The sequence below is a fragment of the Portunus trituberculatus genome, chromosome 40 (genome assembly GCF_017591435.1).
Source record: "Portunus trituberculatus isolate SZX2019 chromosome 40, ASM1759143v1, whole genome shotgun sequence".
Lineage (NCBI taxonomy): Eukaryota > Metazoa > Arthropoda > Malacostraca > Decapoda > Portunidae > Portunus > Portunus trituberculatus.
Window position 1 is genome coordinate 18,429,192 of NC_059294.1, and position 19,925 is coordinate 18,449,116.

Here is a 19,925-nt window from a genome sequence, read left to right on the forward strand (position 1 = left end):
ATATAATAATAATGATATAATAACAATATTAATAACGATATAAATTAACGGTTTATTAATACAAAAGGCAGCGGAGAGGCTGAAAATATACACTGAAGGAACACAGAGTAAAAACAAGTAGTTCTAGGAATCTAGAGTATACCTATGCAAAACTCCAAATGTCACAACTGTAGCAGTTAAAGATAAAAATCAGGTCTGATAGAGGTCATGAAAGCCCCTGTAATCATGAAGCTACAGGATGAGTTAAATTAAATCTTTAGGAACTTTGTACTTCAGGTGCAAATAGAAACAGGAATCTGAATGTACATATGTAACGAAGTTGATTACGAATCAATAAATTTGACAATAGTAGGAATTGTGTTTTTCTTGTAACGGTCGGTCCTGGGAGGTGGTATAGGGACAAACGAATCTGTTGTGGTGGTGGACTGCTCGTCAAGGGATAGGAAGTGAAGGTATCTTGGGTTGTTGAGTAGTTTGGTCCCAAATTACTGTAACTGTAGCTGGTGGAGGTCTAACTTTGACCGTAGGTTCAATATGGTAAGTGCATCCTGATAATTAATGAAATAGGGCCCAATGATAATTTTTAAAGCTCTCTTATGTATTTCTCAACTTTATTTTTTGGTGTAATAGTTCAGGAGGACCAAGCAGGGGACTAGGAGTGGAAAGATAAGCGGTTAATGAATCAGTCTAGTTTGGGTAGTTTTTGGCAAATTGTGTATTAGGTGCTTCACTGTTTTATAAATGACTAATACAAGGAAATACAGAGGGCCGATCTTTTAGACCACACAACTCTTGAATTCTGTTTCTGTTTCTGTTTTTAAGTGTTAAATCTTGTTAGGGTAGTAAAAGTTTTCTGCAGTGTGTGTGTGTGTGTGTGTGTGTGTGTGTGTGTGTGTGTGTGGGTGTGAATGTGGGTGGGTGGTCGTTGAGATCACCTAAATGAAGAGGGATTTGTTTGAAGCTCCTCCTGCACGTCGAGGTCCTGCAGCGCCTCCTTCAAAGAGAGAACCATCACTCCTAAATGTCTCCTACGGTAACCTCGTCAGCACAACGTTCCTCAAGCCTGTGTTGGTGCTCACTGCAGCACACTCTCACCTCCTGTCTTGCCGGTGGGCAACTGCACATAATGCCTTCCCCCCAGCAGAATCATGCATGCAGCAGCACATCGACAACAAGGAAATCACACCCAGGCAGTGTACTTGTGATTCCAGAACATTAGAGTTGAAGCAAGTTTTCAAACAAAGCCAAGAAATGCATGAATCTTCAGAAAACACGAGAAATGTGAAAATAAACAACGTTAACATATGTAATTTTACAGAAACTTCAACTTCGGGATCACAATTTTATCTTAAAACTCATGGACTGCGTCTTGGTTTCTGCGGTGATACAACCGGTGACTACAACACTAAGGAAAGCACTCTCATCTATGTTAACAGCCCTAGTTATACTTCACAACGTGTAATACACTTTTGATTGAATGTACCCCATCATTGACTATTACGAGAAACTCGAGATTTTAAAGCAAAAAAATTATAAGGTATTTGCATTTACCATTTTGATTCTTCAAGACATGTCTGAACAATCATTTTCTTCATACTCAATACGCTTGACATGACCTCGTGACGTCTGAGTCATGATATTATGATGACATGTAGACAAAATGCTCTACTTGTTTTATCATCCGTAATAAATGAAAGTTTACAAGTGAATAGTATTAAATAAACGTAGGTAGAGATTTTTATTTATTTATTTATTTATTTTTATTATTATTATTTTCTTTTACTCTCCTTGCGTGCTTCGTGGACTGGCGTGTTACATAACGACATCCCATAGTGCAGCCCCAGTATATAATCTTTACACCTTTATTGATCCTAATATGTATTTTGTTTATTTCCCGGAGAAAATCATCCTCAACATTTACTTGTCCTTTCATTATCATTTACATCACCAATTATCAGAAATTTTTGTTTTCCTTTTCTTTGTGGATATTTTTATTCAAAGCATTCTACTATTTCGAAGTTTACAAGTCAATATTGACCACACTATCTTTTTTTTTCAAATTATTATTAATTTTGAATTCGTTACCCATGAGCATAAAGCTATAGAAGTAACACAAAGGTCATGTAAATATGCCAATATTTTCTAATAATTAGTGTGAGGTACTTTTATTTCTCGCTGCAACGCCAACCGCGCCAGACGCAGAGAGCCACCATAGCAAAGCTTATGGATCCCCTCAGCCGGTAGTTTTCAACTGTTAATCCATTGTGGCTTTTTAGGGCGGTTTTCAGGACGTCCACTGTATTTCTTGATAAATTTGAAATTAATTTTCATGATCTCAGATTTATGAAAAATTCAATTTGAAAAGTTTAACCAACAAAATCTTTTCATTTTCATTTATGAAATCTATTAGTAATCCTTAATTTATAGATATTAGATAGAACTCCGAGTAGTTTATAAATCGAATCTGAAATGGAACATTTCCGCTGTTGCAGGTGATGCACTGTACATGTACTGTATGTCATGCTGCTGATTCTTGTCGGCTGCATCGCGGCTACCTCACACAGAGCATTGGAAAGGTGTTGGATGGATAAATTAAGTATTTCTTTATGTTTGTTACAATTTAAATCGAGGCAAAAGAATCGGCTTGCAGTGGAAAGTGACATTTCTTGCATCAAGTTAATACTTTTATATAGACTCCATATACGGAATCTATGACTTACATAACTTAAAGATTAATTGTTAGAAATTTATCTTGTGGGAGAATGTTGAAGAAACATATTTAAGAGTATGATATTACCAGGCTATTATTTCATAGGATGTCATTAGATCTTATTTGGATTAATTATATTCTAAACCAATAGGCTTCTTCTTCATGCTTATCCAAAACTAATATGGTAGAAGGTCTTTTGTGTGTGTGTGTGTGTGTGTGTGTGTGTGTGTGTAGTGGATGCAAAAATTAGCATATTGTGAACGGCCGAGCACCTGGCGAGCCAGTCAACGCCTCTTGAGTGATTTCGCCCCCATCTTTTTTTCTCTCTCTTTTGCTTCTCTACAGAGAGAGAGAGAGAGAGAGAGAGAGAGAGAGAGAGAGAGAGAGAGAGAGAGAGAGAGAGAGAGGATGATTTGAAAAGAAATTATTCATTTATTTATTTATTCCTACATTCATTCGTTCATTCATTCATTCAATTGGTAGTGTTTACTTGGAAATTATTTTCCCTACTTATTAATTTATCATTTACATTTGACAATTTATTGAAACTTAACAATTATGACCCATGTAAATGTTGTTGTTGGTGGTGATGGTAGTGTTGTTGTTGTTGTTGTTGTTGTTACTGTAAAATGTACAGTACTTTCAGTCTGCTGTCAATGGCATACACACACACACACACACACACACTGTTGTCACGCTGCACTAATGCAATGTAATGTTGGTTAATCCATCACAAACTTCAGCAGTGCCGTCACCTCGCCACCCCGCCATCATCCATGCATGAGTCACGGCTCGGCAAGTGGTGAGTGCTTCCCGGTGAGTCAATACAAGCGGCGACGAGAGCTGCTAGTTACCGATGCATGCCACCTATTGAACAGAGACATTTGAAACTGATACTGGTATTGATCAGCCGGGCAGTGGTGGGGAGAAAGGGAGAGCTTGTACGTAATGAGACACTCGAAATGTTGACGTCTGTTGTGGTGCATCAGATATACTTTCTCCATTACGTGAGTTTACTTGTTTATTTATTATTATTATTATTTATTTATTTTTTTTTTACCCTTTAGAGAAGTACTGATTCTGAAGTGACTCTAACTTGTTTTCGGTTTTCCTTCCTTTCATCAGAGGAGCGTCAGGACATCGGTAGAACTGAACTGGCAAATTTTCAAAATATATTTATCCGTTTTTTTTTTTTTTTTTCAAAATACTAAAAGTCCAAACCGCACGGGCTTTATCTTCTATCTTCTTTTCTTAGTGTTTTGCCTTTTTTTTTTTTTTTTTTGTGTGTACATACATTAGGCAAATTTATGGATGAGGATGATAAATAGAAATAGGTACAGTAGATGATACATCCAGTGACTGTCACGTCTAGGCATGAAAACTTCTTATACTTTCTCTCATTTTATTATTTCATATTCTAATCGAACTGAATATAAATTTCACCAAATTACTGATGTCTAAGGCGACGTACTTCATCCCGCTGTGTCAGAAGTTCAGCAATATCCCCCAGGGAGTTTTCATGACAAATATTTCAACACATCTTCTGTCATTATTATTTCTTAGGTAGGCTTTTCAACGTTCCAAAAGCGACAGGACATTGCATGGAGGGAGAAGTTTGGCTTGTCCTAGTTATGTGTGCTTTATCCCACGATTAATACAGTGAACAGTCAGAATAGATTGAATCCAACAGCGTAGGGACAAAGAATAATGATGCCATCACCCCATCACTGAAAAAGACATAAATAAGTGAATAAACAATAAATTAATAGATCTAAAAGCAGTCTTATCAGATCAGCACCTTTTCTTTTTTTTTATTAGTGTTTGTTTCTGATCACGATTTAGTTAGGTAGTGGCTATAATGTTCAGTGAAAACTCAGTAAACCCAGAGAGGTAATGCATGAAATAAAGATTTAGATAGGTTTAATTAGTTCACACCAATCCAAATGATAACAAATTCCACGTTCATGCTTTTCTTAGTCTTCAAATCAGAAGATAAAAAAATCAATAAGTGCCTACTCCAAAAGAAATACACAGGCATTTTATCTTTTGCATAGTCTTATAAGTAAAGTTTATAATTTCATAAGTATGCAGTTCCTTTTGTATTTAGTAGTAAGTCTTACAAGTAAAGTTTTATTATAAAAATATGTAGCAGCTTTTAAAAGAAATCTTACATTTAGTAGTCGTTGAGAGGATATTTGTAGATATTGCTGTATATCCGTCCTTTTTCGACAGACTGGCAGACTCCACATCAGGAACTTCTGTCTCAATGTGTTATCGTGTTAGCGACTTCATTCACTTTTCATATTTGTACATTCCCGTATTGACAACAAAGAAACATCTCTCCTACAAAATACAAAATTATAAGAAACAAACAATATTTTGGCTGCCTTGATTTATATTCTGATGATAATATGAGTTGTGAAATAGCAGCGCCCCGCCCTAACTTCTCCGAACACGAGGCGGCCATTTGTTTACACTGGTCAGCTGAGGCACAAAGAGGTACACAACGGATTTTTCTCACAATATTGCTCTTTAGGGCCTCACTACATAGACTCAATGGACAGTAATTCACTTCTCTGAAACTTTTCTTAATTTCTTCATAAATAAAGTGTGTTTTTTGTGCATTTAAGTGGTGAATATAATGGCTGTGCTGTTCATTGATGTTTGGAATGGATTTTAGTCAGCATATGAGTCTCCTGGTGGTGGGTGTGCCCTTGGAGGATTGAGATTTGGCTCAAATTCATGCAGCGTTAGTATTGTTCATGTTTGAGATATATTTTTATTCCTGCACATTTTCCACCTGGATGACTTTGCAAAATATAAAATTAAATAGAATGAATTAGTAAAGAAAACACTCGTTTTACGTAAATGCTGCAGTTAGGTTCTTTAATCAGGGTGAAGTATGGAAATTTCCTCATATTTGGTTAATTGTAGATCTTGATTGAGTGTGTTGTTTCTCCTGGATACCTCGCCTGCTGGGTTTGTATCTCTTAACAAACTTCCTTTGGTGTGGTACAAGGTTATATCAGTCCAGTGCTGTACCCCAGGCTTCCTTAATGAACAGCTTTCCTGAGGTGATGTGCTGCTGTTTCAGTAATCTCATGTCCATAGTAATTTTACTGTTAATTCTGAACTCTCAACCAATTAAAGAGTTTATAGCTAAAACTCAATTTCTGTGTATAATTAGGGTTGTTTTAAGGGTGTCAGAAGTGCCTCTTTCTTGCTAACTGCCATGCTTCAACCTTGGCCTTGTAGCAGTGAAGAGCTTGTCCCTTAGTTTAACGTGACATGATTAGCCAGTCAGTGCCCAGTCATAGCTTAGGCACTGGGAAGGGAGGGAGAGCAAGATGACAGAAAAAAATCAGTGGTTTTGTTGGAGTTTTGGGCATTGTAGTTATTCTTGTTTCCCATTTTTAGGTGTCACTACCTGGAGTGTGTTAGGAAGGAGTAAATGTCAGACATGAAAACTAGACTGTGTAAGGATGAAGTGTGTGGTTCAAACAAGTAAAGGCTCAACTGTTGCCATCCTTTTGATCATTTAAATAAAGTTCCTGGGATGTGAAGGAAAGTAGACCAAATATTAGATATGTCATATTAAAATGCAAATTTGTTACCTTGTTTATTATTTAGTTGCATTCATTGATTTTTTTTCCGCAGGCCTCCCCATCCAGATACTTTCAGTATGGCTGATGTGTCTTCTATAGAGCATCCTACCCTAAAAGTGCGTTATTTTTTAAAATCTGTTGCATTTTAAAGATACCCATTATCATGAACACAAGCAAAAGAAAATATTTTATTACCTTATGGAATAATAAATTGCATAACATGAATTCTGGACTATAAGTTAATGTGACAAATCATACATTCAAGCCTGACTGGTGCATCTTTCCTCAGGTTCCATATGATGTCCTTAACAAGAAGTTTCGGCTGGCCCAAAAGACCTTAGACCGAGAGGTGTGTCATGTGACCAGTGCTGTAACAGAACTTGAGCGAATCCTCTTTACTGACAACCGTAGTGCCTCGCAAATCTCGTCTCTACTGGGTGGGGTGGTGGAGAAGCTGTCTTCCTTCAAGCGCAAGGTACACAGTCACTCAAGCTCACCATGTAGCATCACAGGAACCATTACAAACTACTGAATAGGGATCATGTGTATGAGAGATTAAATGTGAGATTAGAAATCGGAGAGACTAACATTGTTTAACTCATAAGTAACAAGACAGCATTCAACTATTTGCTCAGATTTGGAATGTATGGAAATATAACTTTATGATTGGAAGATTCAAACCAATTTTAAATTTGCCAAGAATCTACACATAAAGTTGCCATGTCATATGGAAATATTTCAGTTATTATGCTAAGAACTGGCTCTCATCTGCAAGTCAGTTTCTAACAAAAATGCTTTAATCATTAAAAGGCTTCAGTTAACCTTAACAATATAGGATATTACTACTTGTAACCAATTTTTTGTAGATGGAAATTATAAACCATTCATAATATCTAGCTCTTGCTTTCATTGATATTTTTAAGAGTGTAAATGCTGGTATTTAACATATCAGTAAGTCACTACATATTGTTTTTGCGGAATGAAATCATTACTGTAGATGTCCCTGACTCACAATGCACACTAAGCAAAAATTAAGTGAAGGAAGAAAGTACAACTCTTGGGTATCTTACAGGCTGAGGAGGCAACTCAGGAAGAAATAGAGTCTGGACGGGTTGTGAAGCGGCGTGTGGACCACCTCAAGGACCATGACTCCCTCAGCCCATCTGTGGTGGCAGAGTGGAAGCGAACCCGCCTTGACCGTCTACTGGTGGAGTACTTGCTGCGTGCTGGCTGTTACTCTACTGCAACCAAGGTAAGGCGTCAGGCCACAGACTGCAATTACCTCCATCTATGCCACAGAGGGAACACAGGAGCTTTACTGTAAATAAGATGACAGGGAGATTGTTGCCATAGGTGTAAGACAACTTTAACTTTATTTTACTTTGAGTTGGAAAGAAGAGCAGTGGGAATTGAATGTTCTTGTATGAGCAACATGAAAGAACTACCAGAATAGGCAAATAGAAATTAACAGGATTCAATTCTGGCAGATTCATAAACAATAAGAATGCTTAGTACTTATTTTGCATGATATTTTAATTAATTTGTGTCAGTTATGTGTTGTTTTTATCTCTTATATTGAGTATCAGCTTTTAGTTATAGTAACTAGCTTGAAATTATGAGGACAATTTTTTTCTTATCTGTTTGATAGTTTCTGTTCAGGCAAATAACCCATTTTGTATACTCCATATTATTCAAATAAAAAGTAAGAGACTGAGAACAAAAAAACTAAGAGAAATAAATAAAAATAAAAATGTAGAGAAAGATGGGACTCTTCATGGATCTCTGGACATGGTTTGGTTGGATGGGATTCTGTTAGAAGCCTCTAAATTTCTGTTTACATAAATAAAGTATTCTCTCCTTTGTAGCTGGCAAGTTCCCGTGGCATTGAGGGTCTGACAAACCTGGATGTCTTCCTGGTGGCAAGGGAGGTGGAGCAGTCCCTCGCATGCCATGACACCTCCAAGTGCCTCTCCTGGTGCCACGACAACAAGAGTAAGCTGCGCAAACTCAATTCCTCGCTGGAGTTTAACGTGAGGATGCAGGAGTTTATTGAGCTGATCAGGAATGACCGGCGCATGGATGCCATCCGGTGAGTGGCCATGGAGGTGCATTCAGACAAAATTTGGGGAGACTTGTTTGCAATATGATATAATGAGTTACTCTGTACATCACTTTCTCACATGGAAAATTATATAAATGTTACTGTTCATTTTTTTCTTTGGAATGATGTCTATTTCATTTTGACTATTTCATATTTGTTTCATGACCACATGGCTTATTTTCTGTTGTCCATATACACACAATAACTCTACTGATGATTTAATTGAAACTCACTGGTAGCTAATGTTTTGTCTTCCTTAGACATGCCTACTAAGACAAACAAAATGTTAGAACACTTGCACACTTCTTGGTTTCTGTCATAATGTAAACATTCCATAAAATTTGGTGGCCTTTGAGCAGGTATGGCTGTAGTTCAGTTTCTGCAAAGACAGTAGTAGCATTGGAGGCCAGAGTATCATCACTCTTCATGCTCATGAAAAGTTTTTTTATAATTATTCAGTGGCCATTATGGTGTGCATTTCTTTAAATCTTCACATGGTATTGTTTTTGAACAGACATGCCAGAAAGTACTTCACTGGGCAGGAGGCAGGACACCTGCCGTCAATACAGCGTTGCATGGCCTTGGTCGCTTTCCCAGCCAACACAGGTAAGCTCATCAATGTGTAACAAAGAAAGCTGAATGCGATCATCTTTGATTGTGACATAATACTCACAGAGGTTTGTGTTACAGATGTCAGCCCATACAAGGAGCTGTTATCTAATGTTCGCTGGGACCAACTGATTGAACAGTTCCGAGCTGAAAATCTGAAGCTGTACCAGCTGTCTTCCCAGTCAGCATTCTCTGTTGTGGTCCAATCAGGTCTCTCAGCCCTAAAGACACCTCACTGCTACCGGGTGAGTCTTTCATCCTTGTATTCTCAACATCAGGATGTCCTGCTGTGTTAGTTAGCTAGTCCTGATATGTTTTGTTCTCTGCAAGTCATGTACTCTAGTATTTCTTTTCTTTGAAACATGAATTTTAGTGCCTGAAACTCATCATGGAGAAATTTAAAAAGCACTACCCTGGCTGATTGTGAATTACTACCTTCCTTTATTGTGATTTCTGAAGTAATTTTTTCTTGACTATGATTACACTAACTATGATAGCAATATCTGACAATGTTGGAAAAGGCACTTAATATATTCTCCAAGCAGGTTCAATATAATAGTTATATTATTCCTTGTATGTATAGAATATTTTTAGAAAAAATGAACTTGTTAAGGGCATCTGACAATGTGTATGATGAAATGTTAAGAGAGTGTGAAGAAATAAGCTAGAGAGGAGTAGAATACATTTACTGATTGTAAGAATCAGTAAAAAAAGAGGTACTGTACATGGTGCCTTCATGCATAATAGTCAGCATAGTTAGCATATTGTTTGATTAGCCATTTCATCACATCCAAAATAAGTATTTAAACTGCATGTGTGTCAGTTCTGAGGTAGACTCTTGGAGTCCAGGTTAGTCAGCCACAGCTGAGGAAAGAGAAGTTAACATTAAGAAGTGCCATTATTCCCAGAGATTCAAACCAGATCAGATATTCTCTGCTGTTGTAATGCACCTGCAAACCCCTTACATGAGGTACAGTTTATCCAAAGATATTAACCCCTTCCTTACCGCAAGACTGTTTTGTGGTACGTGCGTACCACACGCAAAAGCGACCTTGTGGTACCGCAAGATGCTGCCGTGGTACGTGCGTAACACACCAATACATTTCCGTGTATAACCGTGGCCTGAGTGCGGATTTTGCTTTTTTCATACTCCACGTGGTTCACTATAAACAAACAAACACTGGAGGCGTTATTTTTAGCCACCCCAGCGTAACAAAACCATCCCCCCCACTAGCCAATCAATATCGGAGTTAATTTTTCATGCATAAACTATAAAGCCAATCACTATTCTTTGACATATATTATTCCCACAGTCCCCCCAAGAACATCAGTTCTCTAGTATCGGCCGTGGTGAAACTGTTCTATTGCCTCTAGTTAGAGATAATGGCGCCTGCTTCGTAGCAGCGATGAGGATTATCATAATTATGAGACAGATAGTGAGGATATACTGGAAGACTCTCCAGATGAATATGATTCAGACTATGATCCTGAAAAGAAATAGGAGAGAGTGATAGTGACAGCAGTGTTGAAACCCTCTCGGCAAGTGAGGGGGAGCAGCCTAGTTATGACTGCCTCAGGGCCACCCTCACCAGGTGCAGTGTGTGTGGTGCTGAATTTATGATTAGTGCACAATTTATGATTATGTTTACGTTTTCTTTTATTAATAAAATGACAAAAATATGTTTAGAAAAAAGTACATAACACTGAGTTAGAAAGAAATATAATGTGTAGATCTGGCCGTGAGGCACGTGCGCACACGGGCAGGGGGCTGCGATATAGGAGAGGAACACTTTGTTTACATCGGGGGGTGGCTGCGGTAAGGAAGGGGTTAATGAGTGATAGTTGTTGTGATCAAAGCTGTTGCACAATGTTGTATTATTTCTCTGGCAACTGGTTATAGATATACAAGCAAATTTTCTAAGTTTACTCAGTAAATAATTTTTATACACAAGATGTTCAATACATCACCAGTAAAATGACAATCACCAATATTTTTATAGTTGTTATTTCCACTGACAGTAATTACAACTTCCTCTCTTCATTCCATATTTTTACATACACATAAGAATTACTTCAACTTCATACACAAATACACATAATGTATCTCACCACTGGTAATAATTACAACTTCATCTCTTCAATCTACATATATCTAGGAATTATATACTTCAAACTTCGTAGACAAAATACACACGACACGTAACTTCACTCATTGATAAATATCATATGGCGGTTTACTCAATTTAAAATCAATATAGAGTAGAGGCGGCAGTTTGCACTACCCTAAGCAGACAATATCAGCTACGAAACATCCAGACTAGAAAACAACAATGAAAGTTTTACCAGTAGTGTAAAATTGTATCTGCTATGATGGCAGTTATCACACTACTCTCTATCGCTGCGGTTTCTCTGCATGGAATAAGTGAAGGAAGGTTAGGACCACTTAGTGTGCCTACTGGCGGGTTGACACGCTAGGGGATGTCAGGTTATTGCACTTGGTGCCTGCCTTTAAGTTCTTTTTTTTATTCACAAGCTATCAGAATCATTGTCATTAAGTAGTTAGTAATTCCTCTTGCCTCTAAAGGAGAAAAAAAAAAAAGATTGCAAACTAGCTTTCTATTTTTTTTCCCTGCAGAAGGGGGGGAGTCAGGTTACCGGGCAGGCACGCACGTGTAAATCAACTCGCCTTTCCTCTGGTCACCACAATGGAAATACACACTGACGCTTTCCTGTCTTACTGTGTGTTGTACAGCTTCACCAAGGAAAAAAAGTCTCTCCATCCAATGATCTTCAATAAATAAGTGGAGCTTGGGGTAATAACTGATATAAAATGCTGTCTCATCTCATGTTTCTTCTCACACCTTAGTATGTTAGATTGGGTATCTTGAGAGGACATAACAGTAAATATTATGTAAATTACCAGTCTCATTTTCACTTTTATAACCAGCACCTTTACTGTATTTAATTTACTTGTGTCATAATCACCTGCAGAGATCTTCATGTCTCTTGTGTCCCCGAACCCTTTTTTTTTTTTTTTTTTTTTTTTTTTTTAACAAAATCATGCATTAAATTGAATAGAAAGCTGTTATTGCGTTTTCCTTGAAGAAACAAGAGATACGGCAATTTTGCATGGATTATCAGCCTCACCCTGAGGGCCAGTACAATATTAGTTTTACTATAGCCTAGTAATGCCTTACCCTGGTTGGCACGCTACCTTCCAAGGGCCTTTTATGGAGGGTTTATACGCTACGCACACAATTCCTTATTTGTTGTAATTAAACATATTTATCCTCAACCATTTGATAGCTAGGCATAATAACGATGATTTCATTGACAAGTTATGTTAGTTTTGTATGAAAATAGATGGTAGTGACTAATGCTGACATTCATCTGTGCTATCGAAACAGTTAGCAGACCTCAATGTAACTTGGTTATAGTGGAAAACATACCACCTAGTTCTCTTTGGTGCACACAACAGTGGAAAGGTACTGGTGGAAAAATTTTAACTTTGCCTCGTCATTTCCACTCTTTTTATGTGTTATGGGACTTTACATGGGACATAGCACACAGACCTGCCTGGCGCACAGGTCCTCCAGTTCTCTAGATATCATCTGCAATATATCAGTGTCATATCGATAAAAATAACATACATATAATTAACATAAACATATATAAAAAATAGCAAACCTAAGCATCCTATCATTATTCCTTCTCCATTCTAATTGATTTCAAGACTGCATTACAACTTATAAGCTCTAATTTTAGGTGATTTCACCCATCTTGCTTGGGACCACAGCCCAGACTGGGCCTCTCAGAATCTCAAGTCTCTCTCTGGTCCCTCTCCAGTTTCTTCTCTCTCTTCTTCACTCTTCCCTCAAATATATAGGATCTTATCTCTCTTGTTGATGTTACACTTTTCTCTCAACAGTTATTTCCTCATAATTAGGTTGAAATTCCAGTATTTCTGTTACACATATATAATATAATACACTTTAACTACATGACACACCCCAAAAATATGGTCAACCATTCAGATATTGTTGGAAACAAGTAAACAACAAGTGACAACAACTTTCACAAATAACTCTGTTTGGTCAGCTTTGGACACTATTCCTTTAGCTTGTCTCTGTCCCAAGCTATGTTTACTTGAGATAACCAACTGGGTCATTATCCCTTTGTCCATTTGTCAAAGGTTATTTCCTTTTGACCTTCTGAATCTGACCATGGCTGGGCCAAGCCACAGTAACAACAGGTGCTGATGGTGATTTGGGCACTGTTATCCTAAATTTGTATTTCTTCTCTTTTTCTCTTCTATCTTCTTTGTTTTTCTATGTTCTTTATTATATTATCTTATGATATAGATATACCACATAGTGTAGGAGATTCACACATACCAGTGGAGTATATATGCTAGATAAGACAAGAAATTTGCATAATATATGGTGTTCATGTGATTACAGAGTGAAGTAGGGAAGGGTCTTACTTTGGTGTAAAGTGTACCTAGCATGGGAGAGAAACAATAAAACAATGGGTGAGTTGTGTTGGTGAGGAGTGAATAGTGACAATGTGTGTTCGTAGCTGGTGTGGTGTAGAAGTATAACTGCACTGTTATGCATCCTTACTGTTATCTAAGGAAGTCTTAATTATTTGCAAAAATCTGCTAAATCTTGCCTTTGTTTTCTCAATCCTCTTTCCCTTGTTGCCCTGTAATCTGTACTCAGCTTCACCATCCCCCTAACCTTAGTAACTTCATCGCTCCAAATGATATGCTAACCAGGTGGAGGAAGGAAGAGGTTTTTCAGGCCATAAAAGACACAGCAAGAGAAAATGATGCTACACATGGACTTAGCCTCTTCACTCTGGAGAAGAGAAGAATGCTCTCAGCACCATATCAGGGCTGGGTAGGGGTGGGAAGATACTTGACTCAGAGGCAGGTCTCTCTCTCTCTCTCTCTCTCTCTCTCTCTCTCTCTCTCTCTCTCTCTCTCTCTCTCTCTCTCTCTCTCTCTCTCTCTCTCTCTCTCTCTCTCTCTCTCTCTCTCTCTCTCTACACAGAAATAATGATGATAGTAAGTGATTTTTCGTAATAGGTATGTACATTAAGAAATAAACCCCCTCAAATTTTAGAGAAAAATTGTAATTTGCCTTCTCTTGGCCATTTTCTAAAGATTACAAGTGACAGAAAATGTTTGTTTTTATAGTAAACTAATTTATTGGTACCATAGAAATAAATAAATAAATAAAATTGGATTGTTTCCAGCAGGGTGCATCGATACTTATCCTGGTATAAGTAAATCATACACCTTTGTGATAATGATGAAAGTCAAGTAAGCCATCATATCATATACGACCTACATTCTGAAAGATCTCATAGAGTATCCAGGAAAAAAAAAAAACATCATCTTAGCAGGGAGGCAGTGGCATGTAGTGGATAAGGTGGCAAGTGTGGGATCAGGCAGACATCCATGCTTAAGTTAAAATCCCACCACGTGCCGCCTTAGAACTTTGTCATTTGTCAAGTGGTTTAAAGTTACCTATATATCACCACGATACCCAGGTTCTAGGTGGAGGTGTAATTACCCTACACCAAAGATGCAATATAAATATCACTACAGTATAAACAAAATTGCCTGTGCCGCTAATGAGAGAAAGCTGGACAGCGCTTCCTATACTCTTCAAGTAGACTTACAGCTGCTATAGGCCATAACATAAGGAAATAAAAGGCAGCCATGATGCAATATGCACATCATTGGATATGTCACGATTGATCCAATGATGAAAAATAATTATCATTATGTTGAAGAGGTTAGAGAAGACAGCAGATAAGATTTGGATAAACACTTATGATTCATATAATAAATAGATTATTGGATTGAATGTAAGCATTATATAGACACATCAGTGCTTGTGTCAGAGTTCAAGAAGAAGTGGGGAAAGGTGTCATAATACATTGTATGTGGATTCATTCCAGGGAGCCACAGGCCACAACCCAGATTGCCCTGTGTGCCAGCCCTCTCTCAACTCCCTGGCCTCTCCGCTCCCCTACGCCCACTGCTCCCAGTCCCGCCTGGTGTGTCACATCAGTGGGGAACAGCTCAATGAGAATAACCAACCACTCATGCTTCCCAACGGCTATGTGTATGGCCAAAAGGTGAGGCATCAATACTGAATGTGTTTTCTCCTCTCTTGCTTTATACTTAATGTTTCCATTTTATCTTCTCTTTAACATCACTTATCAGTAATAGAGTTAGTTGTTATTAGTCCCATGTTGATACTTAGGACCTAACTTAACCTTTTCCTAACCGAGTACCATTGGAGGTCACATACAGTTCCCGCGTATCACCTGGTTCCAGAAAACTCAATTCCAGCAAATATCAGTCTATTCACAAGTAGAACACACAAATGTACTGACAACAAGGAACACAACTCAGTTTAATGTGAGGAATGCATCTATTTCTTCTCCACCAGCTGATCGATGATGGATTACCTTGTGTAAGGCAATAATAATTTTTCTGAGAAATTAATGAATTTAACTTAACTAAAAATTGCATATGATCTTGAAAGTGCTCATGTATCAACTGGAAAGGCTTTGCATATCACTGTTGGTATGCATACCACAGGTTAGGAACCACTGTCTGAGAAGAATCTGATGATATTTTACAAACACAGAATTCTTGAAAAATAAAACCTTATAATGTATACATTTTTTTCTCAAAGATCAAATGAAGAAAAATGTGATGCATCTTTTGGATAATTGGTAATAGGATGAAAAGGTAATGAGTTAGTTAGAGGATACCAAAAGTGCTCTTGTGTATGTTGCATCCTTCAGCTGAAACACATCCTTTTCAGGCACTGCAGCAGATGGCTGATGAGAACAATGGCACCATAGTGTGTCCACGAACTCGCCAGACCTTCAACATCAGGGATGCTGAGAAGGTGTTTGTCATGTGAGGAGTGAGGAAGGCATGGGAGAGCAAGGTGGCAATCCCACCTGTGACATGTGGATGGCTTCAGTTGCTCAGATGTGTTGCCATAGTAATGATGAATTCCCAGACCTATGGTCTATAAATATTTTTTTGGTTGCTTCATATATATTTTGTGAGTGTGTGTGTGTATGTGTGTGTGTGTGTGTGTGTGTGTGTGTGTGTGTGTGTGTGTGTGTGTGTGTGTGTGTGTGTGTGCATGCATGCATGCACATGTAGGGAAAAAGATCTTAATCATGCACAGAAAGATATTGTGCTTTAAAGAGTCAAGTAAACTTAACTGTCTGTGAACACAACCACTCATGTGAATGCTAAATATGAATGACATTATATGATAAAATACTGGCATAAGTATATACATTTGTCATCTTGACACAAGTTTACTAGTGAGATGAATAATTCTTTATTGGTGTTTAAAAAGCAAAAAATCATGTATGCAAAGCTCCATAGGCTGGGGAAAGCTGTGGCTAAGGAACTTTTATTATGCTGAGAACAAGGCTTTACATTTATCACATTGTGCTGAAGTGAATATTTTGCCATTATTTATTAATTTAGATACCTTAAGATTTGTATTAGTGTTTTTTGCCCGAGTGTTTTACTACATATATTTTTCTTAGTTTCTGCTGTTCACTTCAGCTGATGAGAACCCTTATTAGTGGTATCATTTATTGGGTTTCTTTCTGCAAAGCAGAATGAAGATCTTTTTGTAAAGAAATTAAACATATCAGTTAATGTAGCTTAGTGATTATTGGTTAAAAGACATGGAGAATATTTCATATAAGTTTATACTTTCTGGTGTAGACAATGACTGCATGTGATGTATATTTTGTACTATTTTCTTCCTTGTGGATTTTTTTTACATTAAGAATTTTATGAACTGTTATTTTCATAGAAGCACTTTGAGAAATGTAATTGTGCAACTTCTGATGTTTCATTATGAGCTCAGGATATTGTGTTTGTGTGCATTATAAGTGACTGTCGCTTCCTATCTTCTTGAGATGCACTGTTTATTGGAGCCTTTTGTGGATGTTCTTGTTCGTCCCTGTCATCACCAACTCTTTCGGTTCCTGTATGGCACAAACACTTAATGTAATGAAATCAAACTTTTCAAGGGGCAGTTTGGTACTTTACTTTATTCTTGCATGTTTTTCCTATGCTATGTAAAGTTTGTTGTGGAATAGTTTTTATTACCAATTTTCTTTTGCATCATGAAGTAAATGGGGCACAAAATGTTTAACTCTAGTGCACTTTGTTCTGGTGTTGATTATTTGAAAAGACAACAAATGCTATATTAGTCTTACTTTTTTTTGCACATCATTGATATTTGTAAGCTGCATACAGTAAAACATCATTATGGGAAATTTTCAGTTATATAGAAAGGAAGCTATCTACTTAATTGTAATTGGAAAAAGCAACCTAGAAATCATAGCAAAAACGAAAACAAAAACCAAAAAAACAAACAAATCAACCAAAGATAATCTCACACAAACTCACCTTCAACTAATTTTTGTATCTCAACATCTTTTTCCTCCACATTTAATTGTTTTCTTGTATTTATTTACCTATTTATTTATTAATCTAACAGCTACACATACTTTTAAAATATTCATCTGAGAATGTTTTGACTTGCTCTCACCCAGAATATGTACAGTGTTAGCCTGGCAGACATAAAGGCAGGCAAGAGACAGTGATGAACTATTTTCTTAATATCTTGGACAGAATCTCATGGAATTATCCTCATGCATCAGACTTATTCTAAGGCTGAGGCCAACATGTGCTATTAACAGGAGTTACCTACACTACTTCACTTTGATAATACGTTTCCTCTATGGTCCTGGATGGGCATACACTTATGTCACTTGTAATTGATTTGTGTACTAGAAGTATCAGAACCAGTTTTTCCCATAAAAGAAATACATTTGTTTCTTTAATCACTGTACTATAATGTTTCATTATGGAGGAGGACCTATGAGTGGTTGTATGAGATGGCCACCAACAATTGGCATGACAGCCCTCAGAGGTGAAGTACTGACCTAGCAGGCTATCATATGTTTTAGAACTATATTAAGAAGCCTTAAGAGAAACCTTGCAAGATTCACATGGTGCTTTTTTTTCTTTCCAATTTTAATTTGAAATCATTTTTTTTTGACTCCTTGTATTCCATTATTTGCAGCTTTCTTTGGAAACTTATTTTTCATAAGGAAATAATTGTTAGGCACCCATAGCAGCTGCTTCTATGCCATTTGCAGCTCACCCTATCATGCAATGACTCATGTGCCCCAATATCTTGTTTCAAGTACTCACACAATGTACTGGCCAAACTTGTGCTACCTTTCAGTGTTATTTTTATATGTATTACTCATGCCACAAATTGATATGGTCTGTTATACAAGGAGTTACTCCTGCCTGATCTTATCTTTCAGTGTTCTTTATTTAGCCTTGCAATAATCTTCTTCCCTCATCTTCTATACACCAGATAACCTCTGATCCAATGCACAGGTCAAAGCTTCACTAGCACAATGGTATTCATAACTGAAGGCAGGTGGCTCTTGCTGCCAGTCATCTCTCCAACTCTTAAGGTTGCATGAACTGTAATGTAGTGATGTTTTACTGTAATTTACTTTCTAGATATATTTTTGTAATCATCATAACATAGTAGTTTTATTAGTATGAGGCATGAGTTCATTAGTGGTAGGAGAATTCTTAACAGGTTTTGCATTCTTTTCTAAGAGTAAGGATGTTTCCTTCTGATTATTGGTTATTATTTCAAGTGTGAATATATATGTGGATTTTTCTTTTTCATATTTATATGAAAAAGGAGGAAGGATAATTTTTTTTTTCTCTAATAGATAGTGCTTTATCCTTCCATTGTACTCGCAGCTTTCACCTTCCAGGGTATGCTGGTCTGCAGATGACATGAATCCCTGTACTCTAGACTTGAGGATGCATTCACAACACATTAATTGTAGATTTGTGCTGATATATATATATATATATATATATATATATATATATATATATATATATATATATATATATATATATATATATATATATATATATATGAATGAAAATCATGTAAAGTGAACATGACCACTGAACAAAACTGTAAATTACATGCTAAGTCTAGAGGATTGTATTCAGCAGACTTTTAAGTTGAAGAATATAAGTTATGGGATATAGAACAAACTTACATTGAAGAAAATATATTCTATTATTGGTCTTCCTAGATATCTTCAGTGTATTGCCACTTGCTGCAGAAGTCAAAGGGTGTTTGGAAGCCATGGTAAAAATTGCATTAAGGTAGTAAGGAACTGAAAGCAGAGAGAAGCACTAACACTAAAAGAGTGTTGATAACAATGAGCTTTGAGCGTTACATATGGGGACTGCATGTTGGCAGCACACATTGGGGAACGCCTGGTGACAAAGGTAACACCCGACAGATAAATCAAGTAACTAAACTAGTTGTACACAACTTGATGTTCTTGATGGTGTTATTCTAAGTTATCTGTGTAATATGATTTTTTTTTTTTTCTTTTTTTTTTTTATTCCAAAAACACATTTTAAACATGTATAATTCAAGAAATCCCTATATTTTTATTGGACAAACAGCAAATTCATACAATTATAAGATAGAGAGGTACTCCTCTTTGTAATGAAAGAGAGGGAGCAGCATCTTTGAAACTGAAAGAAAACCAGAGGAAATGCACCTTCTTGTGGTTCAGATGAATGAATGTCCAGTATGACCTGAACTTCTGACTATTACCAAAGCACTGTTGTCACTGCCAGCATTTGCCACAGCTTAAGTTTTCAGTCTGATGACTGTGGGGATGTTTGTAACAATATTGACAAAGAGGACAATTATAATTGATCACGATTAGCCATGTGGTTACTGACAGTACGAGTGGATGAGTGCCA

The 19,925-nt window shown here is 37.0% G+C and overlaps 1 protein-coding gene across 2 annotated transcripts; it reads left to right on the forward strand.

Moving 5' to 3' along the window:
* Positions 1 to 5,135: 5,135 nt before the first annotated feature.
* Positions 5,136 to 18,105, forward strand: LOC123516067 (E3 ubiquitin-protein transferase MAEA-like). Of its 2 annotated transcripts, none has more exons than XM_045275104.1 (9): positions 5,136 to 5,209; positions 6,368 to 6,431; positions 6,605 to 6,790; positions 7,388 to 7,567; positions 8,181 to 8,404; positions 8,931 to 9,022; positions 9,107 to 9,270; positions 14,996 to 15,175; positions 15,874 to 18,105. In XM_045275104.1, the coding sequence occupies exons 2-9, from the start codon at positions 6,393 to 6,395 to the stop codon at positions 15,973 to 15,975; spliced, it is 1,167 nt and encodes a 388-aa protein (XP_045131039.1). In that variant the 5' UTR covers positions 5,136 to 5,209; positions 6,368 to 6,392; the 3' UTR covers positions 15,976 to 18,105. The 2 variants fall into 2 exon arrangements, with proteins under 2 accessions (XP_045131039.1, XP_045131040.1); XM_045275105.1 differs by lacking the exon at positions 5,136 to 5,209 and adding an exon at positions 5,428 to 5,459.
* The last annotated feature ends 1,820 nt before the right edge of the window (positions 18,106 to 19,925 follow it).

What these genes read in the sequence shown, in the direction of transcription:
- LOC123516067 (XM_045275104.1), top strand. Translation starts at nt 6,393, where the DNA reads ATGGCTGATGTGTCTTCTATAGAGCATCCTACCCTAAAA. An exon ending in CGGCGCATGGATGCCATCCG is followed by an intron (nt 8,405 to 8,930) that starts GTGAGTGGCCAT and finishes GTTTTTGAACAG; the next exon opens with ACATGCCAGAAAGTACTTCA. An exon ending in CGCTTTCCCAGCCAACACAG is followed by an intron (nt 9,023 to 9,106) that starts GTAAGCTCATCA and finishes TTTGTGTTACAG; the next exon opens with ATGTCAGCCCATACAAGGAG.